The sequence below is a fragment of the Hydra vulgaris genome, chromosome 09 (assembly GCF_038396675.1).
Source record: "Hydra vulgaris chromosome 09, alternate assembly HydraT2T_AEP".
NCBI lineage: Eukaryota > Metazoa > Cnidaria > Hydrozoa > Anthoathecata > Hydridae > Hydra > Hydra vulgaris.
This window is the reverse complement of record NC_088928.1, coordinates 51725677-51752053: the sequence shown is the minus strand read 5'-3', so window position 1 is coordinate 51752053 and position 26377 is coordinate 51725677. Positions and strand designations below refer to the sequence as shown.

General features: G+C 26.0%; 1 protein-coding gene across 4 annotated transcripts in view; it reads right to left on the bottom strand.

The window, feature by feature from the left end:
* Nucleotides 1–25291, bottom strand: part of LOC100208140 (nuclear valosin-containing protein-like) — a 47496-nt gene extending 22205 nt beyond the window's left edge. Inside the window, exons 1-14 of one of the 4 annotated variants that reach the window (XM_065806013.1) lie at nucleotides 25162–25291; nucleotides 24067–24217; nucleotides 23500–23579; nucleotides 13437–13507; nucleotides 12558–12698; nucleotides 12391–12478; nucleotides 12128–12227; nucleotides 10798–10838; nucleotides 10374–10722; nucleotides 8277–8341; nucleotides 8026–8160; nucleotides 7657–7876; nucleotides 7105–7243; nucleotides 6117–6254 (exon numbers count right to left, since the gene is read on the bottom strand). In XM_065806013.1, coding sequence (XP_065662085.1) covers nucleotides 6117–6254; nucleotides 7105–7243; nucleotides 7657–7876; nucleotides 8026–8160; nucleotides 8277–8341; nucleotides 10374–10722; nucleotides 10798–10838; nucleotides 12128–12227; nucleotides 12391–12478; nucleotides 12558–12698; nucleotides 13437–13507; nucleotides 23500–23571 — 1559 coding nt within the window. In that variant the 5' untranslated portion in view covers nucleotides 23572–23579; nucleotides 24067–24217; nucleotides 25162–25291. Of the gene's footprint in view, nucleotides 1–6116; nucleotides 6255–7104; nucleotides 7244–7656; nucleotides 7877–8025; nucleotides 8161–8276; nucleotides 8342–10373; nucleotides 10723–10797; nucleotides 10839–12127; nucleotides 12228–12390; nucleotides 12479–12557; nucleotides 12699–13436; nucleotides 13508–23499; nucleotides 23580–24066; nucleotides 24218–24359; nucleotides 24923–25161 lie in introns of those variants that run through there. The other 3 variants (XM_065806014.1, XM_065806012.1, XM_065806015.1) reach the window with 3 other exon arrangements.
* Nucleotides 25292–26377: the final 1086 nt, after the last annotated feature.

Below are 26377 nucleotides of genomic sequence, written 5' to 3'. Positions count from 1 at the left end.
AAGAAACAGATTACAAAGATGTCCGAGAAACAGTTTTCCTTTGGAGCGCCTGCTAATGGACCAAGTATATTGAAAAGCCTCAACTTCAGTAAAGATGAACCTCCTAGTTTGGCTCCATTAATAACAGACAAGTTATGGTTAGTGTTTAACAATGGATGAAAACTTAACCAGAGTTTTGGAAAATTCAGTTATTTTAATCTAGAATTTAGAGCAACAAGCAAGGAACTTGATGATGTAAAAAGTGACGAACCCAGAGCTTATTTGAAGATACCTTTTTTTTTTGGGATACGCTTAAGTCTTGAATACTTTTATTTTTTACTTTATTTACACTATTTTATTTAAGATTTTAACTTTCGTTATTAAATGTTGAAAATACTTTTAACAAATTTTAATCAATATTTAAAATAGCGCAGTGTTTGCAAAACTAAAACAGTACTAACTAAGTTTATTAAATACTTAAGCCTTGTATTATTGTATTATTAACTACAGAAAACTTAAAGAGATGCTCAAATGCTGAGACAAGTTGTGTTCATATTAAAGAAAATATAAAGAAAAAACTTTTGTGCTAAATTTGATTAAAACTAAATGATAAATGTATGTGAGTAAAACTAATATTTTTTATTTTAGCTGAAGCTCGCCTTTTTTCTTGGTGCTATAAGTTTTTATAACATATGCTGCAATCTGCAGACTGCATAACTTATTTCATGCGCATTTAATTCATAACAGTTTCAGTATATGACCTTATTGTGGATTTTTTTTAGATATCAAAGTACTTTTTTTTGCCACAATCAGCAAATCATACTTATTTGTATAATTTTGACTAAATCCCCGTATTTTGTGATTCAATTAAAAATAAGGTAATATATTCGGTTTTAAGATTTTAGTAGCACAACTTGTTTTTAACAATTGAAGAGCATTTTTCTAAATTGCGCTAAGTCTATTTTTTCAAAAATTAAGTTTTTTTAACACCTGACTTCTTTATGGAAAAAGGTACAAATCTAACAATGTTAGTATGAATTAAAAAAATGATAATTAGTTTTTTTCAAAACAATAAAAACATGACTTGGCGCCATTTGGAAATACGCTCTTCAATTGTAAGTATAAATCTGTATCTTTATCTAGATTCTTATATTAAAATCAATCTAGATTTTTATATAAAAAATTTAGCATACTTTCACATATTAACGAAATATATATTATTTGTACATACAACCCTCGGAATTAGGAAAAATGAGGTCGGCAATAATTTGCCGACCTCAATCTTTTTGAGGTCGGCATCAGGTCGGCAAAAATTATTTGATACAAAGGTCTAACCATAAAACATAGAAACGAGGTCGGCAATTTTTTGCCGATCTCAAATATTTTCAGGTCGACAGTTAGGTCGGCATTGCCGAATGCCGACCCTAATTCCGAGGGTTGTACATATAAGAATATATTTTATCACATTTATTTTGTAAAATTTGTATTATCTATTTTATTATTCTACTTGAAGATTTCAAAGTGACAAAATTTTGTTTAACTTAGTATATATATTGTTCCTATATGTACACTCGACTACCTAAACAAACTATAATTAACAACAATATAATGAGATGTAACTATAAATAAACAACAATATTTATAAAATATAAAACTACTTTGAATAAAATATTTCAAATTAAATAGTTTCTGAAAGAAGAGTTGAACCAGCTACCTAGACAGTCGCATCTCAAAATTAGAGCAATACAGCATCTACACTAATGTAACATCTAATAATATCTTTTATAAAATACTTTTTATAAAAAATATATTAACTTAAAATTAATTATAACAAGTGACGAACAAAATATATTGTTTTATTTTTAATTGTGTAATTAATATTTTTTAGAATTTAGTGAATAATTAAATAAATGATTTTCTGATTGTCAGACAAGAAATACTTCCATATCTTAAAATGACATTGACATCATATACTGAAACTACAGACATTAAATAAATGATGCAGTCTGCAGATCGAAGCGTATATGATAAAAACTGCAAGAACCAATAAAAAATGGAGAAGGCAAGCTTTAACTAAAATGACAATTTAAGTTTTATTGATATAAATTTATTACTTAGTTTTAATCAAATAATTTAGCCCAATATTTTTTAAAAATATTTTCTTCAACATGAACACAACTTGCCTCAGCACTTGGGGATATATATATATATATATATATATATATATATATATATATATATATATATAATATATATATATATATATATATATATATATATTATATATGTATGTATATATGTATGTATATATGTATATATATATATATTTATATATATATATATATATATATATATATATAAATATATATATACATATATATACATATGATTATAATATATGTATATATATATATATATATATATATATATATATATATATATATACATATATTATATACATATGTATATATATACATATGTATATATATACATATATATATATATATATATATATATATATATATATATATATATATATATATATATATATTATATATATTATATATGTATGTATATATGTATATATATATTTATATATATATATATATATATATATACATATATATATATATATATATATATATATATATATATAATATATATATATATATATATATATATATATATATATATATATATATATATATCAGGTAACCAAAAAAGTTCGTGCGGTTTTTCCGTATATAATAAAAACACACAAAACGACAAAAGTAAGTACATTTATTCATCAAAATAGTCACCATTAGCATCTAAAACCTTTTCCCAACGTAAAACAAGCTTATTTATTCCACTTCTAAAAAATTCTCGGTCCTTTGAGTCTATAAAAGCTTTCAACTCCATTTCAACCGCGTCCTGGTCTCGGAACTGCTGTCCTATTAAATGATTTCCCAGGGAAAGGAAAAAAAGGAAATCAGTAGGGGAGAGGTCTGGCGAGTATGGTGGATGAGGCAAACTCTCCCAACCAAGGCTTTGGAGCTTGTCCTGAGTCACGCGAGCGGTGTGCGGTCTCGCGTTGTCGTGGAGAAGCAGAACTCCTCTCCTGTGCACCAGTGCAGGCTGCTTTACAAGCAACAGGTCGTGAACTCGTTGCAGCTGTGCTGAGTAGACCAGTCCAGTAATGGTTTGGCCTGTTGGGAGCAGCTTGTAATGCACCACACCAGCTGTAGTCCACCAAATGCAGAGCAAAACCTTCCGCTCGTGGAGATTGGGCTTGGGTGTCTTTGGGATGGGGTCATCGGGGGACAACCAATGGTAGCAACGCTTGGTATTGTTGTACACAATCCATTTTTCGTTGCATGTCAATAAACGATCAAGAAAAGGCTCAACATTGTGGCGTGATAAGAGTGATGTGCAGATCGTAAGCCGTTGCTTCTTGTTGTCGATCGACAATTTGTGCGGAACCCACCGACTCAGCTTCCACGCTTTCCCAATCGCATGCAGATGCAGGCGGATGGTTTCAACACTCACAGCAAACCTCACTGCAAGTTCTTGGCAAGTTTGGCTGGAGTCAGACTCGACAGCGTCCTTCAGTTCATCCTCATCAACCAACAATGGGCGTCCAGAACGCGGCAGGTCTTCGATGGACTCATCTCCCGAAGAGAATCGCTGAAACCACTTCTGTGCTGTGCGTTCACTTACTGTACCTTCTCCAAATGCTGTGCAGATGTTTTTGGCCGCTTGTGTTGCATTCCTTCCAAGTTTGAACTCGTAAAGTAAGCAAGATCGAATAATTGTTGGTTGGGTTGCCATCCTTTCTTTACACAAAACCTTTCCTGTAAGCTCGTTACAAGCCTACACTATATATGCAGCAACTGCGCGTGACACACGCGTTTTATTACGCAACAAAGCTACTTGCCTTGTGCGACGTGGGTGTTGTAAAAAATGCTAAAAACAATTCAATTACCAAAACCCGCACGAACTTTTTTGGTTACCTAATATATATACTATAGAGTTTCCCTATTTTTGTTACATTTATTTATACGGCATTTTCAGAAAAAGAAGAAAAAACGCAGAATAATGAAAGAAAAGATTGCTGCCTAATGCCAAAACCTCAGTCGATGTAGCGGCACTCCTTTGCTGCAGCAGGTAAAGCTACATGATAAATGGCATGCAAAGACTAAATGGAAAATTTAGACTTTGCAAGTAAATTAAATAAAAAAAGATTTATTCAGGGTTTCAAACAAATTATGGGTGATTTTAAACCAAACAATTTTTTAATACTAGTTCAGCAAATTAGAAAGAATATGTTAAAAAAATAAGATGTAAATATGAAGAAAAAGCGTAATCTGGATTGCAGCTTGCAAAAGTGGAATTAAAACTGGAAGGTCAAAAGTATATTCATAATTTTTATTTAAACTTTTCTCCATGCTTATTGAACATGTTGTTTTTACTTTAAAGTGCAACCCTTAATTGGGAAAAATAAACTTTTAGAATTAGTTTTTATAAAAAATAGAAAACGAAAAAATAATAATAATGAAAATGATAATGGAAGAGAGGTGAAAATTTAATAATAAAGAAACTGATTTCAGTGTTGGCATAAATAATAGTGGCTCGACTGAAAAATAATTTTTTGTTTTAGTTTAGAAGTGTTCTGATTCTCATAGCTCTCCTGAAACTTGTTATAAAGTAAATAAGTTTAAAACATCTATAGAAGATTTTGATTATGGAAGATATTGTGTAACATAATATCAATAAGGTCTTACCAAGAAACTTTGTCATCCAATGATAACATTAACAATTGACAGATCTAAACTATCAAACGCACAGCTAATAGTGAAGACTGTTATCTTGGCTTTAAGTTGTTGCTTTTTTTCTTGAGAAGTGTAAGAAGCCCTAAAAATTTTTAGGTGGTATTAAAACTTTTTAGGTGTTAAAGCAAAAGATGTGGACAATAAATACAATTCGAAGAGCACATAAGCAGAAATTTTATGACAGAACTTAAAACAAATGTTAAGTAAGATTATTTAACTCTTCATTGGGATAGGAAACCTATGAAATGAAACTCTCATAAAAGATTTGACTATTTTAAGTGTTTTAAATTAGGTTTTCTAAACTAGCTAATATTTTAAATATTAAACCAATTCAATCAGGTAAGTGTGATTTGTAAGCTATAGAAGATTTAAAGAGATCATAAGGATAAAGCTAAAGCTGAAGCTGAAGCTAAAGAACAAAATTCTAGATTCAAGAACAAAACTTCAAGAAAAGTCGGCAAAAGAACAAGCAGAAATTCTGAAGAAAAAGCAAGACAAGTAATTTGATAGTTCCTTGTGCAAAATACAGTCTTTTTTATGAATCAAATGAGATCAGCAGAGTATAACCATGTGCTTGTGATGCCAATAATGTTATAGATGTTGAAGAAGGGTTTTGTTCGTTTTTGCGGCAAGAAGATTTTTATGTATTCTTTTAAAGAAGCCTACAATCAATTCAAAATTAGACATCTATGTAATGGTTTAAAAATGAGTGAGCACATAATGAGTGCCATGTACAGAATGCGCACAATGCAGAGACTACCAGATTTTTAGAACATAAAAAGCACCATGAAATTTGTAAAACTATGGCAAACTGAAAAAGATCATTAAAACCTTTCTGGAAACAGTAACCAATATAAGCTTCTACTCCAACACTTAAAAATTAAGTTTGTAATGCATTTCATAACACAACTGTAACAGTTTTTTGAAAAACTGTATTTAATGGAACTTCTTAGCAGTAAAATTTGGAAAAGGAGTTTTAGGATGCATACTATAGACTCAAAAGTGAAACGAGACTTATTGAACATACTGGTATTGAGACCCAAAAAGATAGTTTATAAATTTTTTTGAAAGATGCAAAAACACAACATTAAAATAGAAAGATGTTCTGCAAAAAAATTGCCAACCTCAAACACTTTTAGGTTGGCAGTTAAGTCAGCAATGCCAAATGTTGACCTAACTGCCGACTCTAATTCCGAGAGCTATATATATGCGCATATGTGTGTGTGTGTATATATATATATATATATATATATATATATATATATATATATATATATATATATATATATATATACACACATATATATATAAAATATTGAAGAATACCTTTCAACTGCACATATTGCAGCTTCTCGAGCGAGGGCTTGCATGTCTGCTCCAACAAATCCAGGAGTGAGACTTGCAATCTTTTCAAAATCAAAACCAGCCTCCAAACGCATGTCACGACAAATAACTTTGAGAATACTAAATTATTTAAAACATCTTTAGTTATAGATTTAATTAAAATTTTTCATTAAATATATTATTTATTTATATTTACTAGTGATAAAAATGTCTGAAATACTTTAAGGAATATTTTAGTGGAAAAGTTTCCAAAAAAAATCTTCTTAAACAAATTATTATTTTCAACATATTAATAAAATAAAAATAAAAAAAGAATAATTGGATTATATTTAATAGAATCAGATATTTAAAAATTGGGAATGTTGTATGCTGATTTCCATCAAGCAAGAAAACATAATTCAAATAATCACTTGTTAAATAGTTTCAAGAGTGGAGAAGAAAAACATTTCTGGAAAAAAATTTTGTGAGAAAGTTTGGAATGTTGAGTGGACATGCATACTGTAGAAGCATGAGAAAAAACTTTAGCAAAAGTAATTAAAACATTTGACAAAAGGATTGATCTGTTTGCTACTGATATCAAGAAGGATGTATGAATTACTTTAATTTTTGAATATTTTGACCATGTCTAAACTAAGTACACTTAGTACATAGTACACTTAGTCTTTATAATACAACAAAGTGAAATTTTTTTCAAATAAACCCAACTTTTAATTTAGGATAAAAAAAATACCTAAAAAATCACAATCATAATAAAATAATTATAAATCATAATCCACTGAGTGAACAAATACAATATATATAGGTTAGTCAATTTGACCACCCTCAAAGTAAAAATTTGGCAACAATGTGACTTGTGGTGTCAATCTAAAGTTCAAATGTCAAACAAAAAGGACTTTCAGTTTAACTTTTAGCTAGAAATATATTTATTTTTATTTTTATTACTGCTAGAATTTTAAATGTGTATTTATACCATACTCTAGCTTCTTTTGAAGGGATACCCATTGCAATTTCACGATCAAAACGTCCAGCTCTTCTTAAAGCAGGATCAATAGAATCTGCACGATTTGTTGCACCTATCACTAACACATGAGAATCACCATGAGCTAATTCTAAATAATTAAGTATAAAGAAAATAAAAAATCAAATTAATACTTTAACAAACAATAAAATTTAAAAGAAAAAACTGTACTTTATGTGTATTAATTTTTATGTAATTTTGTAACTAGTTAATTGTAATGAAAACTAGTAAATGTGTAATTATTTGAAACAATTGTTAATTATTAGTTAATTGAATTGTATTGTGTATTATACTTTTTTTGTGCAGTTTATACAACTCTATTGTTTACTCCATTGTATTACAATTTATTGAATCAAATAAACCACATTTATTAGAAAAATTAAAAACAAATTTAATAATAAGAAAAATAAAATTAGAAAAAGATAACTTTTCACTTTCTACTAAAATGTAAACTACTAAATATACTTTGATATTAAAAGTAATAAAAAAATATTTTAAAAATACCGTCCATGCATGTCAATATTTGTGTAACAACACGCCGTTCACTTTCTTTTCCTGCACTTTCACGCTTTGGTGTAATGGAGTCAATTTCATCAATAAAGAGTATGCTTGGAGCAGCAGCAGTTGCTTCATTAAACAATGCTCTTATTTTTTGTTCTGATTCTCCACTTATTCCAGAGACAATTTCAGTAGCTGCAATTTTAAAGAAAGGTACTTGCAGTTCCTAATCAATAATTATGCAAATTTTATACATTATATATATATATATATATATATATATATATATATATATATATATATATATATATATATATATATATATATATATATATATAATGTATGTACACTATAACATCTAATTAAAAAATATACCCCTGCTATAGCATTTGCAAGAAGTGTTTTACCGCAACCTGGTGCACCATGTAATAAGAATCCTCTTGGTGGTTTAATTCCTAGGGTTAAAAACACTTCTGGGTGTTTAAGATGGAGGAGTAGTTTACTAACATCCTTCATAAAAAAAATAGTAAAGTATTCTTATTAACACTTGCAAAAAGAAAAAAAAAAAGTACAAAAAGATAATAAAATTAAAAAAAATATCAATAAAAAAATATTAAAAAAACAACCTCTAAAGCGGATTCATACCCACCAATGTCTTTAAAAGTAATGTTTGAAGTAAATGCCTCAAATTCTAAAATCATTTAAATTAAATTTATCAAATTTTAATGCAATATAATAGTTATTGTTATTATTACTTACATTATTATTATTATTATTATTATAAATATTATTTTATTAACATTTTTGTTGTCGTTGTTGTTGTTTGTGGTTGTTTTTGTTTTTGTTGTTGGCGCTGTTAGTACTATTTTAATTGTGCATCAAATATACTGAACAAATGTGTTTGTGTAGTTTTTGTGAAGAATACACAAAGCCACACATGAGCCATATAAAGTTATATAGTGCAAGATACCATATTATTTTCTCAAAAAAAAAATTAAAAAAAAGTCAAAACGCTAAAACACTTGCGATGTGATATGCATGGATTACGTAAATGGTTTTTCAGTTTTTTAACCAAATTTTTTGTTTTATTCTGATAACAGATATTTACTGTAATCAAAATAATTAGATTTTTAAAAAATGGAAAAAAAAAATCAGCCAAATTGTTTTCAATGGCGAGAGCATATTATTTAAAACCTAGAAAAATAATTTTTTTCTTGAAATGCACAAAAATTTGGGTTTAAAGTTGTAAAGTGATAAAAATTTGAAACTTGTTTTTTGTCAAGTTTTTTTTTATTTACGTTATGATCAAAATTAATAATTTTATTTAAACTCCTTTACTAAAATACAATAGAAAAATTTTAAAATGTAAATACATAATGTAAATACATAAAATACATAATGTAAATACTTAATGTAGAACTCAATTTAGAATCTAAATCATGGTTCAACAGCAGATAAAAAAAATTATTAAACTGATATTTTTTATTTGAAATAAAGAAACAAGTCTAAAGTCACTTTTATTATTATTTACATTTAATACCATAAATATCCTGCACTATAAAATGATGTTGGAGATTGTTGTATTAAAACATAAATAATATAGCTTTACAAGATAACAGGATTGGTTAATCATATTAATTTAAAATAAATTCTTCATATACTTTAACTGCTGAAAGACAACAACAAAAAGTATATACATCATAATATATGTATATATATATTTATAAATATGGCATTTTTGAATGTATCAAAAAAATCCATACAATGTTATTGTACTCAAAAACTGCTACTGTTGTACTTTTCTATAACTCTTTATCAGGTTAAAAGTCGAAAAGATAATTTAGTGCTAATAATCAAAAAAGGCCAAAGAAAGTATAACATGGTAAGTAAAAGAGTTATTTTTTTTATTAAAAATATATTAAAAACACAAATATCACATTCATCGTGACTGCCATTTATATTTCATTAAAATAATATATCTGAATATGATATAAATTATGTAACAACTAATTTTTTTAACATTTATATAACTTATAAAATAACTAATTTTTTTAACATTTATATTGTATACTATATGCATATTTTTAAAACATTTATTTTGTCGACTACTTTAGTTTTAGTTTTTTTTAATTTTACATCAATTAAAAATAAAACTGCATAAGAAATAATGGCCTTTGTTAGCTCAGAAAACTCAGAAAACTTGAAAAATTAATTTTCATATATTTTTATTTATTAGACTTAGATTGAAATAAAAATATAAAATAATGTTTCATAATCATAAAAAAATGATTTTGAAATCTTAAATGAAGCGGAAATGTGGACAAAATTTTATTGCAAAAATTAAAAGTAAAATGGCATTAAAATGTCAATAAAATCTCAACATGTCAAAAAAATGTCAACAAAATGTCAACAACATGTCAACAAAATGTCAACAAAATGTCAACAAAAGCAACAACAAAATATCAACTAAGTGTCAAAATGTCAATAAAATGTTAACAAAATGTCATTAAAATGTTAATAAAATTTTGTAATGACAAATTATGTCACTAAAATTTTATGTAAACAAAATTTCATTAAAGTGTCAATAAAATTTTGTAATGTTAAAATTTTATTTCAATAAAATGTCATTACAAACTTATAGTTAATTTGTATACACCATTTCTATATTAAAAATTAATTTTTAAGTAAACTTAAAAAGAATAAAATAATTTTTTTTTTTTTACTTTTTTCTTTTACTGCAGACTTCCTTGTAGATTTAACAACAGAGTTTACAGGAGTGTTAGACTTTAACAATTGGTTAGTTTCAAGTAATGAAGTTAAAGATTTTTTAGGAAGATCCTGTTGATCACTCTCAAATAATTTCTTTGGAAGAACTGATGGATCACTCTCAGATTGTAATGAAATTATTTTGTTACTAGAAATTAAAACATGTTCATTAGACTCCAGAGCTTTTTTTGACAAAACAGATATAGAAGAATCTATTAATTGGTTAGTTTGTGGTAGACTACGGGTTTCTGGTAGACCATTAGCTTTAGGTAGTAATTTCACTTTTTCAACATCATTAGTGTCTACCTAAAATTTTAAAAATATGTTACATAATCAGGTTAATATGATACACAAATATGTTCAGATACAAAACAAACTTACATTGGATTGTGCTTTATCAGTATGCAACTTTGAAGCGCTTTCTGTATTTAATAAAATAAGTTGTATTAAATTATTATAGTAAAATCACTATGATTGGTTGAAATTAAGGCAACTTTAAATTGATAATTGGTGACAGAAAAAAACTTTTCAGAAGACAGTAAAACTTACTTTAAAAAAGATCACTTGATGCTTCAAGGTAATCGATTCTATTATCATTCAAAGTGTTATGTCTCTGATAGATTTAAATACATTCAAGAAAATAAATCTGTTTTCAGAGCTCTTATTTTATAACAAATCAAACTTTGACGTCAGATCTATACAAGACTAAATGCTTAGAATAATGACTTCTTCCTCTTGTTAAAAAGCATAAACAACCAACTATATTTTGGTCAGATCTTGCATTAATTCATAATTCAAAAAAGTAATAAATTGGTGTAAAAAAAACAGTTAATGCCATTCCACAGAACGCTAATCTATCAAGTTATCATGAGCAGCAAGTCGTTAAATCTAACTGGGCAATAGTTAAGGGAATACTAAAAAAGGTAAACATGCAAATAGTGTTAAAAAAGCTTAACTGTGAATTGGGTGGGGAGTACTTTACAAATGATTAAACTACTTAGATGTCAAAAAAGTTGAGGCTTTTGTTGTTGAAACAAAAACTAAATATTTACACGTCATTAAAAAAAAAGTTAAAATTGATAAGTTGTTTTAAAAAACTAAATATTTACACATCATTAAAAAAAAAGTTAAAATTGATAAGTTGTTTTAAAAAACTAAATAGTTACACATCATTAAAAAAGATTTTAGGAATTGATAAGTAGTTTTTAAGAAAATGCAATTTAAAATTGTTCAAATTTCAATCCATCATAGTGATATTGCACTATTATTGCTTTAAATTTTAAAATTAAAAAAAAAAATAGATTAAAAAATCAAAATCTAATAGCTTCAGATGATAAATAAGTAACCAGATGATAAATAAGTAACCAGATGATAAATAAATAACCAGATGATAAATAACCAGGTGCATGGAAATAATATATTGATGTCATTGTAGTAGAGCTGTAAGTTTTCATTTTATTCTCAATGAGTTTTGACTTTAGATGTGTCAGTTCTAACCATCCAAGTGGTTTTATGACATAAAAAAAAACCTCTCTCGCAGGATAGTTTGAGTTGATTTAAAATAAGTAAATTGTTTTAAAGTAAAAAACAGCACCTTGGAGAAACTTTGGTAGCCATCTAATGTTGTTTATTGGAACTAATTTATTATTGCATTAATTAAAATAAACTAACAAAAAAAAATTAACTTTATAAAATTAAAAGAATATTATACTGTTGTTGTAAGTGGGTGTAGATGTAGTTGCTTGCGCTAAAGGTGGGGGCACAGTTGTTTTATAAAGATTCTGCATAGAACTATTGATGTAGTTGCTATCCTAAAAATAAAATTAAAGTTTCAAAACTAATATTAGTTTGCCAAGTTGCTGCAACTAGAGGGCTGAGAAAAGGGAAAAGATTTTAGTTCTTTGATGATAAACATCAGTACAATACTGGGTCTTGTAAAGACTCGTAAATAAAAAATAAAATTTATAAAGAAACCTTAAATTCAACCAACATGCTCTCATCAATACTAGATTCACTATCATTACTTAGCTGTTCATCCAAATAACTTGAGAAATGATCATCACTATAAAAAATTATTAGTATTTTGGAGAATCAACTCTATAATTATAATTGAAAATGTAATGGACTTTGAATAACACAACCTTCTTGACATTTTTAACTTTTTTGCTAAGTGCTTTTCTTCAAGAAATGAAGATTTGTCTGTCTTGCTCATTTCAAGATTATCATTTAATGCTTTTTGGACAGAATGTTTAAGAGCATTTCGCTTTTTTCTTGAATACTCTCTAAAGAACAAAATTTTTTCAGTAAATAAATAATTTAGAAAAATTTACTATAATATTCAGAAATCAAAATAATCAATTTATGATTATGAAAAAAGTTTTTGCTACAAATACAAGACAGTGAAACAATGACTAAAAAAACGTGGAATAGCAGCTGATCCTCAACATACTTTGACCCTTTTGTTAAAAAGGGTGATCAAAAATTGTTGATAGTTGGTAACGCTTAGTTATTTTTATTTTAAAAAAGAATCCTTTTTAAGATTGTCTTTACATATGAACACTATGCAAAAATGGTAATTGAATTTTTTTTCATAGCAAGAGTTTATTTATCACCATAAATTGTCGCCATGAGTTATCACCATAGGTTGTCACTATAAGTTGAATTCTGCTAAAACAATATTGGTTCAATATTCAATTTTTATTATTACACATAAGCAAATATCGACATTTTTAATTGCTTGTAAGCATGTGGAACTATATCAGATACTAATAAAAGTTCATTCGTTGTAGCAATGACTGTTAATGTGATAAGCTAAAGAATGAGAATATAAGAGAGAACAAAAACTATATTAGACTATATAGACTATTTAAATGTTTATTATTTGATACAATTCTAGTATAACAAATCTTACATATAACTTGTTCTCATTCCACTAATAAACAATAAAGCATAGCAAGTGTTTATTTGAAGTTATCAAGTTTGAGAACTTTAACACTGACAGAAAAATAAAAATCACTTACGGAAATGATGTCTGTAAATAGTCAACTATGTCATCAACATCTGAAGAGTAATTTCTTCCATTTTCAATATACTGAAAAATTAGATTAATAACTAAATATATGTATATATATATATATATATATATATATATATATATATATATATATATATATATATATATATATATATATAACACACAGGCCTCGGATTTTGGGTTGGAATTTTGCATGCTGACCTAGAAGTGTTTGAGGTCATCAAAAAATCGCTGACTTTGTTTCTGTATTTTATAGAAAAACTTTTGTATCTAATTTTTTTGGCCTGATGCCTACCTCTAAGAAATTAAGTATGGCAATAGAGATATAATATCGTATTTAAAATACGATATTATATCTCTATTCAAAATATGATACAGGTGATAAGGAAGCCATTTTTAGATTTTTCCTTTTTTATTATTTTGACAACGGAGCACACTCCACTGTAGCTTTATATTTTAAACTTTTTTTTTTTTTGAATAACATGGCTGATGATTGCTTTTATACCTGAAACTATTAGTTCCATAAAAAGTTGTATTTTCTTTGTTTATAAATTTATATATATTTATATATAGCACTTTATTAAATAATATAAATTAATTTATTTATTTATTATTAAGTTCTCTTATGTGTACAAGAGTTTTTGTATTTTATTTGCAAATAAAAAATATATTATAATATAATATTTTCTTCAACAGTTGAGACTTTTCTCAAGTTGTTTAAAGAATGGAGAAAGTAAATTTTAATTAATTTATCAAAAACATTCCTTTACCATCAGAAAAAAACTACAGATTAAAGTTATTAGAAAAAATCGAAGAGCCTAAAAAAGAATGCTTTTCAGTGCATGTCAAAATAATATAATAAGTCAAACAAAATATTTACACAAGCCAATAAAACATCAAATTTATATTAGTTATCTAGAGTCAAATGCAATTAACTGCTTACCAACTCAATTACTACATTCTATAAAATATCCGAGTCGCAAAGAAATAGCCTGTTAAATATGGAGGGAAAAGTCATGTTAAGAAATCATGAGGTTTTTAACAGAACGGAAATTAATACAAAATCTAACTGCTTTATCACTTTAAAGGTTATATATATCATAAAGACAATTTTTTAAACAAACCTACTGTCTGCTTTTTAAATCAAGCAAAAAAATGAAATTGGAAAAATCAGTAAATTTATTTTATCAAATGTTATCGCTGAGCTAAAAAATTTATCTTAATCAATTGAAAAGCACGCAAAATGTTGTAGATTGGTTCAAAGGTATTAAAAACAAACATTTTTAAAAATTTCTAATTTTTGATATTTTTAATTTTTATCTTTCTATCAGTAAAAATTTTTATGAATTACACATTTGCTGAGAAATATGTAACAATTAAAAACAAAGATAAACAACTCCGAAAATTGTTGTTGTTTAATAATGAGCCACCTGAATTAAAAAGAACAGTAGTTTTTTTGATATTGCAATGAGTGCTTTTGACAGGGCAAAGGTATGTGACTTTGTCTGAAATTTTTTTTTTTCCAACTACCCTAGCATTATAAAAAAACAGATTTTGGTTTATGCCAAGACAATGAGTTAACGGTTTTTAAAAATGCATGGATACAATAATAAACATATTATTTGAATTTTTCAAAATAACAATCTTATATCTCTATAAAATGCAACATAAAAGTTGTGAACTTCCTTGATGTAAATAACTTCCTTGATGTAACACTTTACTTCAATGACGAACCTTTTAGATTGTTTTGTAAACCAAATGATGAACTAAATTATGAAAATATTGATTCCAATCACCCTCTTAGCATATTAAAACAACTTCTTAGTTTTAAAGAATTAAGGCTTTCAGCTAATTCATCTAATGAAGCTATTTTTCAAAACTCTGCCCATTTGTATCAGGATGCATTTAAACATTCTGGTTACAAACTTAAACTTAATTATATTCCAAAAATCATCCAACCTCTTTTAAAAAACTGTAAGCGCAATATAATCTGGTTTAACCCCCCATATATTAAAAATGTTTCTACCAAAATTGGTAAACTTAAAATTGTAAACAATTGCAGATCTTACAATCTCACAATAAAACAATGCAACCTGACTATATGAAAAGTACATCATAATATTTTACATCAATGTTAACTTATTAAATAATAAGAATAAGTTGGTATCTAAATGTAGACATAAATGCAAAATTTCTCCTTTTAATATATGATAATAGTACTAATATAAGCCAGCCATTTTTACATTTTTCTTTTTTTCTTATCTTTTTTTTTTTTTGACAACAAAGCAAACTGCACTGTAGCTTTATATTTTAACAGTTTTTTTGTTTCTTGTTTTGAATTACATAGTTGATGATTGCCTTGGATGATGGATGTGAAACTTATAGATAAATAAAAAGTTATACCTCTTTGTTTATAAATTTATATATATATATATATATATATATATATATATATATATATATATATATATATATATATATATATATATATATGAATTCTGAAATTTGTTTTTGAATATTAATTGTTATTGAATCATTATTGAATAAAAAATAATAATGATTTTTTCTTTTTAAAGTTTTGGGGAGTAAACAAAAAATATTAACATATTGATAAACAAAAACCCTTGTTAATTCTTTAAACAGGGATTTTGTTTTGACTAGCAAAGAATAATATAGGTTTTTAAGTATTTTTTAAATTTATGTTGGTTAGCATTTTTACTTGCGTTATATAAAAATATAAAAAAGTTTAATGTCTGTTTTGAGCATATTTTTGATACATAGTTAGAACGCGTTTGCTAGGAAATGCATAATGTTTTATGTTATCGTAAAAATGTTTACATTTAAACAAATTACAAAGAAACACAGAGTTATAGAGAAGAATTGTTTTTAATGATTAAATTTTTTTTTTGAATTTTATCAATATTAAAAAAAAAAATTAAATTAAATATAAAAGTCTTAATTATGCAAACTCTTTTGTTAATTATTCTTAAAACAAAAAAACTTTTTAAATACTTCCACACAATATTTTAATCGTGTAAACTTAAAAAAATACTCAACTAAAACAATATAAGTATATTTAATAATTTGAATTGTATCTGTTTATAATAAACATTCGTTAAAATTTATTCATTAAAAACTAAGTTCCTTAACTCAAAAGTATTTTCATGCTAAGTATAATTACAAAATTCTTTTTTTTTCGTTTGCAAGTGGGGTTTCTGAACACTGTTTAACCGTAACAGTAAAAAGCTGTTTTTTATGAAAAACAAAAACAGCAAACAGCTTTTTTTTAAATGACTTTTTTTACTGTTTTTATTGAAATTAAAGTGACAAAAATTAAAAACTGGAACTTTTTTTATGCATTCGCATAATAATTAAATTCTATTTCAATATTATAATGAGTTTTAACTGCATAAAGTTTCATTAAAACCTGAAAATGTTTGAATTTTTTTATTCGGACATTATCAGATAACAGTTTAATTATTTATATTTTAAAAATTAACAATTGCTAAGAGAAAAGTTTCTTTATGTTTCTAGTACCAGTTTCTTATTTATATTGACTTAAAAATAAATGCGTAGTTAATAGTTATGAATTAATTTTTAAGGGTGGGTAAAATGACTACTTAATATCCTTACTTTCTATTAATATTATTAGCAATGTCAGTCTGGATATACACAACAAAATGAAAAAATCCAATTACAAAAGAGTTGGAAGGACAGTGTCAACAAAAAAGTGTAACAAAATTATAAAATTCTCAGGAAATTCTATAACTACCTTCAAAAATCACTTAAAAAGTCACAGACTTTGTTTAGATAAGGCAACAGAATCAATCATACTAACAGATGAGAGAGCAAGCAAGAAGAGACAAAAAACTGTTGGCAAATTCTTTGCCCAAAAGAAGCTTCAAAATATTGTTTCTGATTTGGCTACAAATGGCATTTTAGTTCAAGCTATAAATTATAGGTTATAATAACCAGAAATAAATACATTCGCCAGTCAATAGATTGAGATGGATTTAAAATCTCTGCTAACAAAAGTGATGTAATGAAACTTTTGCACAAAGATTTTGATGAAAAGCAAAAAAAAAATGAGTGACACCATAAAATTAAAAGTAGCCAATAAAGTGAAGTTTACTATTGACAGAAGATGAGGTTACTACTTTAAGAGGACGAAGAAGATATTTTGGATTTTCCCCAAGTATATTTTATACCCAAAGATTAATCTAGATCATATTTGAAAAATCCAGAAAACTTTTCCCCCATATTTGTCTTGATTTCGTAAAAAATCCAGAATTCATTTCCCCCTTATTTGTCTTAATTTAACTTTAAACTAATGGGTTTTAAACTAATCTTTCTCTTTTGTATGGGTAATGACTTGAAAAGTTTGAAACATATATGCTGTAAAAATATTTATTTAATATTGTATTTAGGAAAGACTTTTTTGAAATAAGGAAAAACTAAAAGCTGAAAGAAAGATCCGGAATTCCGGATATATCTGGAGAAAGATAATCCCTGTATACCATCTGATCCAAATATATTAATTTTACTTTCATCTATCCAAACCCAGTCATAAAAGTCATCATAAGTTTAGATATTCAGACCAAGACTGTTTAGATATTCAGACAATTTTTAAACATTTTAGAAATGCGCTGATAAAAGAAACGCTAGCTAAACTAAAACTAGAACAAAAATTTGAAAAAAAAATTATGAAAAAAGAAAACAGTTCCTTACGAAAAAAAATATATATATAAGCACTAAAATAAAACTCAAAAAACTCAAACTCAAGAGCAAAAATTATTTTTTGTTACGCTTTTAATTGTATTAGAAAAAAAAATTCTTTATAAAAATATAAAAAAAATAAAGCAATTAAATCATTCCATTGCAACAGAAGATTTAATTTAACTTATTCATAATTTGAAGGAGCTTAAAAAATTATCGTTCAAAAGATTTTTAGAAAGACATGAAAAAAAAGTTTCAAACGTTTAAATTTGTCATAAAAAATAAATGCCTACATTGAAAAAATTTAAATATAACATTTGTTAATTTACACAAAACACATTTATTTTAAACAATCACTATAATCATTTTTTTAATTTAATTAAAGCCTTCACGTAAAATAAAAACTTAAGAAAAGATCAATGATTAAAAGTTATTCATAACTTAACAACTTTTTTTATACTAGTTATATTGTTAAAATATCAAAACCTGCATGGTCAAATTGTAAAGAAAAAAATATATAAGGATGGTTTAGTTACAGCATGTGATCGCATGCTTTGTCTAAGCCTGATATTGTGTATGTATATATGTGTGTGTGTATATATATATATATATATATATATATATATATATATATATATATATATATATATATATATATATATATATATATATATATATATATATATATATATATATATATATGTAAATTATGTTAGTGTATTTTACAAATAGAGTGCTCAATATTCTTAAAGAACAGAGCAATAATAAATTAGTAAAAAACACTTATCTAACTTTTTTCTTCAACTTGCAGTTTCACCATTGCTGGATTATCAGGAAGAGTACTCTTCCTGGTGATCCAGCAATGGTGAAACTTCAAGTTGAAGAAAAAAGTTAGATAAGTGTTTTTTACTAATTTATATATATTTTTTATTTTGTGAGTACAATACTCAGATATCCAATGCTTTTTCAGATATCCAACTCTAAGATGCTATTAGAATGATTTTAACTAAATCAGAGTAAAGTAATTGTAACCAAAAGTAATTGTAATACTGTTTCCAAACAACAGCTAAAAAATTATTCCAGGCAAAAAAGATTTTGAAAAAAGATACTTAAATTTGGATTTCCTCATATAGCTGACTTGATTCGTGATTCAATTTATAAATCAAGACCCGCTTCAATTCGAAATTAGATTAGAAACTAAAAATGCAGATTTGCAGGGCCCTAATATATATATATATATATATATATATATATATATATATATATATATATATATATATATATATATATATGTGTGTATATATATATATATATATATATATATATATATATATATATATATATATATATATATATATATATATATATATATATATATATATATATATATATACATATATATATATATATATATATATATATATATATATATATATATATATATATATATATATATACACACACACAGGGGTGTACACTAGGACTTTTGGTTGGTTGCCAGAAGAGCAACTGAAAGTAACCAGTTTGTTAATTTTTTTTTTGCCCGCCTCTATTATTTATAAAAACTTTTGCATTTAGCGGATCTCTTACATATTATTGTCATTTTTTATTATAGGGCTAAGAGTAGACTAGAAATAACTTGCGCAAATAAAAGTAATATTGTAAACTATAGATAACAATCACTTTTCTACTTTCAGATAAAGCACATACCATTAGATTTCAGATAAAGCATACATCATTATGTTTTTCGCTTGAATACAGTGCTTAAATTATCAAAAAAATATGCATTCTTTTTTACAACAACAATCCATTGACAAATAAAACAAACAATTGGCAAATGCTTTAAAACTTTAATTTACAAATGCTTTAAAACCCATTGCTTTTAATGAGTTGTAATTAAGATTTATTATTTATTAGAGAAACTTAAAAATTATTCATATTTTGAAAGTATTTTAAAGTATTGCGTTGTAATTAAATTTAATTTTAAACTGCGCCAAAAATTATTTAAACTAATTTAACAAATATTATTAATAGAACCTAAACTCTGCATTTGAATAAGATTATATCTCCTTATGATTTATTTCTTAAAACTATCTTATACTTAACATAATCTTTTGTTTGTTTATCACAATTTATTTATTTTAATATATACGTATTTAATAATTTTACATATTTTTAATAAAGATTATAAACATATTTACATATTTTTAATAAAGATTATAAAGATTATAGATATAAAGATTTAAAAATAGATTTTATCAGTTACCAATAAGATATTTGTAAACGTAATTTATGTTCATAAACGTATTATGTCAAAAGGACTTTACACAATGAATTAATCAGAAACGAAAAATACATTTATAAAAAGAATTCTCTTAAACAAAAGCACTTCTCCCTTTTTATAAGAAAAAAAGGTTTTAATCTCCTTTCGCTTATAATAATCTATCATAATCTATAATGGAGAGACATTTTATTTATTAATTTAGTTAGCAGACAATTAAAAAAAAACTTCCTTAATAAAAATTGTGAAACTATTTTACATTTATTGGGTTGGGGAATAAGTTCGTTCGGTTTTGTCAAAGAGCTTTCTTTAAACAAAAAACAATAAATTAATCAATTATGTATTCGCCATTAATGTTTACAAACTCCTCCCACCTCTCGACTAATTTGTTGATGCTGCTTCGCAAAAAATCGCCTGGTCTGGTGTCAAAGAAGTTGTTGAGCCAGTTTTTGAGGTCCACTTCGCCGTCAAAGTTAACACCCCTCATTTGATTCGACAAGGAGCGGAAAAGGTGATAATCTGTTGGCGCAAGGTCCGGAGAGTACGGTGGATGTTGAAGAACCTCCCATTCGAGCTCTTGGAGTGCAGTTTTGACAACTTGTGCTACATGTTGTCATGGAGCAAGATGACTTGGCCTTGTCGGTCAGGTCTTTTTAGTTTCAGTCTCATTTAAGCGGCATAGTTGAGCAATGTAGAGCTCCTTGCTGACTGTTGCGTTCCTTTCAAGCATTTCACAGTATTTTATGCTTTCTCAGTCCCACCAAACACAGATCATGGTCTTTTTTGGGTGGAGATCTTGCTTGACTCTCAGTGTCAGTGTCTCCTGGGGTCACCCACTCCTTTCTTTGTTTCATATTGATGAACAGGCACCATTTCTCATCTCCCATAATGATTCGGTACAAAAAAAAAGATGTTGAGCAGCGATTTGAAGACGATTTTTTTTATTGACTTAATTAAGGTTGTGAGGCACCTAGGCTCAGAGCTTTTCGGCAAATCCTATTGAGTGAAGATGATTGACGATCGCCTTATGATCACAGTTAATTTTTTCGGCCAATTCACAACTTGCTTAGCCACCTTCTCCCTTCAAAAATGCCTTGAGATGCTTCTCATCGAATTCTGTGGGTTGTCCGCTGTAAGGTATGTCTTCGAGGTCAAACTCCCTGTTTTGAACTTGTCCAACCATTTCTGTGCAGCGCGCTCACCTATGACACCTTCTCCATACATGTTGCATATGTCACAAGCGGCTCCAGCTGCTTTTTGATCGCGATGAAAAGCGAAGAAAAGTAGGTGTTAAAAATGCTGATTTTTGCCACCTGGGGATTCCATTTCTAAGGAATAGGAAAATAGGAAATATAAAAAATATAAAATAGGAAAAACTAAAAATATTTGAAAAAAAAATAACACAGTTCTGTAGAGCAGAAAAGGCACTGTCTAATGAATACAAACACTTTGCCCAACAACAAACAAATCCTTTAAATAATCCTCTTTGAAAAAAACCGAACGAATTTATTCCCCAACCCAATATTTTGAACTAAATTTTACATTCAAAATTTTACTATTTTATATTCCTTCAAAACTAAATTTAATTTAAAGTCTTTTGAAATAAATGTTTTTTTTAAAAGACAATTTGTTTCAAATTCTCAGTTGCGCTTAGATGCTTTTTTTAATGGCCTTATATTTTATGAATAAACATCACATAGACAACATTAAAACATAGTTTAAATATTCCGAAAAAAAAGTTCTAGTCTAACTGAACGCTTTCAGCATTTATATTTTACAAAAAAGTCTTCGCTTAACTGAACGCTTTTGACATTTATGAAAAAAGCGAGCTGAAAAACGCTTCTTAACAAGGCCTGTCAAAATATTTTTTTAGGGGGTAAATTTAGTTCTATTACTTTATATCTAAATCTTTAAATAAATTTTGTAAAAAAATAAAATAAAATAATATTTTTGTTTAAACAATAAAACTTTTTAGTTTTTATTTAGGAAGTATTTTATCAAATATGCTTAAATGCTCATACAATTTTCTTATGTTCTAATCAATAATAGAAAATGCAGAAAACAAACTTAAACACTGTGAATTTCAAAATATAATTTTATTATTATTTTAGATAGTTACTTTTCTTTTTATAAAATTCTTTAACTTAAAAAAAAAAAACTAGAGCAACCGATTGCATATTTTTAGTTACCCTTCACAAAATTTGCTTGTCTGGTACTGTTAAGCGACCAAAAGTGTACACCTCTGATATATATATATATATATATATATATATATATATATATATATATATATATATTATATATATATATATATATATGTATATGTATATATATATATAAATATACACCCTTTGTTTATACATATTGTTGTTAGTAAGACCTTTTTTTTGATACCAAGTTGTATGTATTTTGATAAGAAATGACAGAGTTATGACATTTTAAGTAAAGAAAACTTAAAAGTTAGTCACAGTTTCTTTAAGAAATCTATACAACAAAAATTTGGTACTTAAAATGCAATAACTTTTTGTAGTATTGTTCAATATTGATAATTTTTTTCATATATATTTATATATATACATATATATATATATATATATATATATATATATATATATATATATATATAATATATATATATATATTATATATATATATATATATATATATATATATATATATATATATATATATATATATATATATATATATACAGTATTGGCCATTAATAACATTCCATCATGTTATTGTAGTATGGATATAAGTTTGAAATTACATATTTTAAAAATTAAATGAGATTTTTTCTTCAATTTTAATTTTAATAAACATGAAAATTTTCTTTTATTACTCTTTGTATTCTTCTTTTTATTGCAAAAAAAAACTGTATGGAATTAGGTCAGCAAAAAGTATGTATGTATTTATATATATATATATATATATATATATATATATATATATATATATATATATATATATATATATATATATATATATATATATATATATATATATATATATATATACAATTAAACAAAACAAAGTTAAAATTGTTTACCTCCTTTAATCTTGGATAGAATTTCCTATCAACAAAATATGATTTTTTTTTTTGCACCTTATCGAATTGCATTTCCTTAACTAAAAAAATTGTAATTAAAATTAAAAATCTAATAAAAAGTTAAATAAATTTAATAATTATAGATAAATAAATATATTATTAATATATTATCAGTTCTCTTTTCTCTTAGATGGGCTAATTTTTTTTCAAATACCTTTTAATATTGTCTTTAAAATATTATAAATAAAAAGAGGTGAGTATAATTAGCTATGATTAACAAATATAAACTCTGACAAACTTTAAATAAATAATTGAACTATTATTAATTTTATTATTTTATTTATTTTCAACAAAGATTGATATTGAGCATTTATATACATAAACGTAAATGTAATACAGCATTTGAATATAAAAAAAGAGTTTGCAAAAAGTTTAAAAACACTTAAAATTAGACACTCATGTTTAACAAGCCACTTTGCTTTAAAATATATCATCCTATTACACCTGTATACAAAACCAGATTGGTTTCATTTAGCACAACTTCTGGCATTGAAGAAATACTCTTACCTTCAAAAACTTCTAACTTTCTCTTATACTTAAAGACTGTCTAACCAACCATCTGATTGTAAATAGTGCAATGACTAATCAATCACTGTTAAGAACTTAATATTAATGACTGACTTTCAAATACCACTCTCTGATGATGATCCGTCTACTCCTAAAAAAGAAATATAAGTATCGAAACAACATCAACCATAAATGTCAACTTCTAATGCAACTTTTTCTCGCTTAATTAAAAGACAACCTTTTAAATTTATAACAAAAGTTACTTAATAATGCCTGCTAAACAAAAAAAATACATTAAAAAGTGGAAGTCATTTTCTTTTAACTATACTTATTTACCCTACATTTAAATGTTATAGAGACTATAGTTTCATTATAGAAGGCCAGAGTTTTATGAAAACCTTTCACCCTGAGTATTTTGAGACCTCTGCTTAAGCTTCTTTACTAAAAAATGTTTGATCGTTTTTTGTTTTTTTATGAAGCATTATTTTAATTTAATATAAACTTATTTTTTTAAAAAGTAAAATAGAAAAAAATGAATATAAAAAGAGAGAAAGTAATCCTAGACAAAACGTGACAAATTAATTACTCTACGTCGTAGACTACGATATAGGGAGGAAAATGATGTATTTATATGCATCACAAAAAAATAACTTATGAAATGCTATGAATGCATCATGAGCGCTGTGCGTGCAATCATCTAAATATTTAAGGCTGATTGAACAGATCTTATTAAAATTAAGTGTAATGTGATGGCATTAAATTGCACATGGGACCCGATAATGATGGAACTATGCAAAAGATTTTTTCTTAAATAAATATCCGTGCCATATTTTGAAACCTTATACAGGCTCACAATAGGCAAAAATATGAGCAATCTGATTCGCTGATTTTGAAAAAGAGGCAAGTGCGTCTTGGTCGAAAAATACTTAAATCAAAACCAGTTTTCGAAATAAATTTCAAAGTTAAGGCTACCCACTATTAAAATCTGAAAAAATAAAAAAAAAGTGAAATTTTTTTTTTTCTTATTTGTGGAAGGTTTAACCTTTGTAAACAATAAATAACGTACAACAATGGTATAAAAGTTTTATAACTTACCCTAATTTTGTTTTTTAAAAAGGGGCAAACTTCTAAAATTTTAAAAAATTCCATAGCAACGGCCTTAGCGACAGTTTTTCTCACAAATTTTACTGCATCTTAACCAGGTTGTTATCTACACTGTTAATTTAATTCCGAGCTAAATGCCATTTGCCAAAAGTACTAAAATCATACCACATATTTGTCGAGTAGGTACAATCGGCGGGGCGGGGCGGATCAGCGGGGCGGATTATTCAAGTAACACGGCACTTTTAATAGTTAGATTTCTGCAATCGAATTCAACCTTAGCAAACATATTGCTAAATTTTTTTTTAAAGAAATGACTACTCCAGTTTTGACAGGTTGCTTAAATCATCTTAAGATAGATTTTATTGCAAATCTTATTGCCAAGAGCAATAATGAAGATAGACCGACTACTCTCAATAATCCTAAGGCAGGCGAAGTTTGACACTTGTATGACACAAGTGAATCATGGTAAAGTTTAGGCAGCAGTATTTTAGTATACTTTTATAGTATTTGTATTTTGTAAATATATTTGTATACTAAAATAGCATAATGTAGTATAAAGCATAGTTATTAGGTTATACTAGTGAAAATCAATTACTATGCCTTAAGTAAAGTTAGATTTTACTTAAAACACATTTAAAGTAATTATACTTGTAATCTACAATGTAGACCTACATGTAGCCTACAAGGCTGTATATATTTTTATTTTTTAAATATTTTTAAAGTAATATCCAACTTTACTTAGGCATTGTTTATCCTTTACTTAAGGCTATGCTACAGTATAGCAAGATATCTTATTGATAAATTTGAATGGTCATCTAAATGTCATTTAATATTATGCTGAATATTTTCAAGATATCATTTAATATGCAATATATTTTTGAAGGTAAAAATTGTCTTTCCTATTATAATTTATTTGAAGATTTATTTATTATTGTGAAATGGCTCCATAGCAAACTTACATGCTTATGTCTTTTTTATATTATGCTATGTATGACATAATATTAAAAAAAATCTGCAGATTTTTAAATGACCTTTATACATGCTATTTAAAAGTATCTTTGTTATGATTTTTAAATGTGAGCACCAATGTACTTTCATTGTACTTGCTTAAAAACAATTATTAGTAGTAGTATATAAAATTTAGCAATGTGTTAACAGCGAATGAATTAAAAACTCACTTTGACAACTCACTTTTGATAATGTAGGT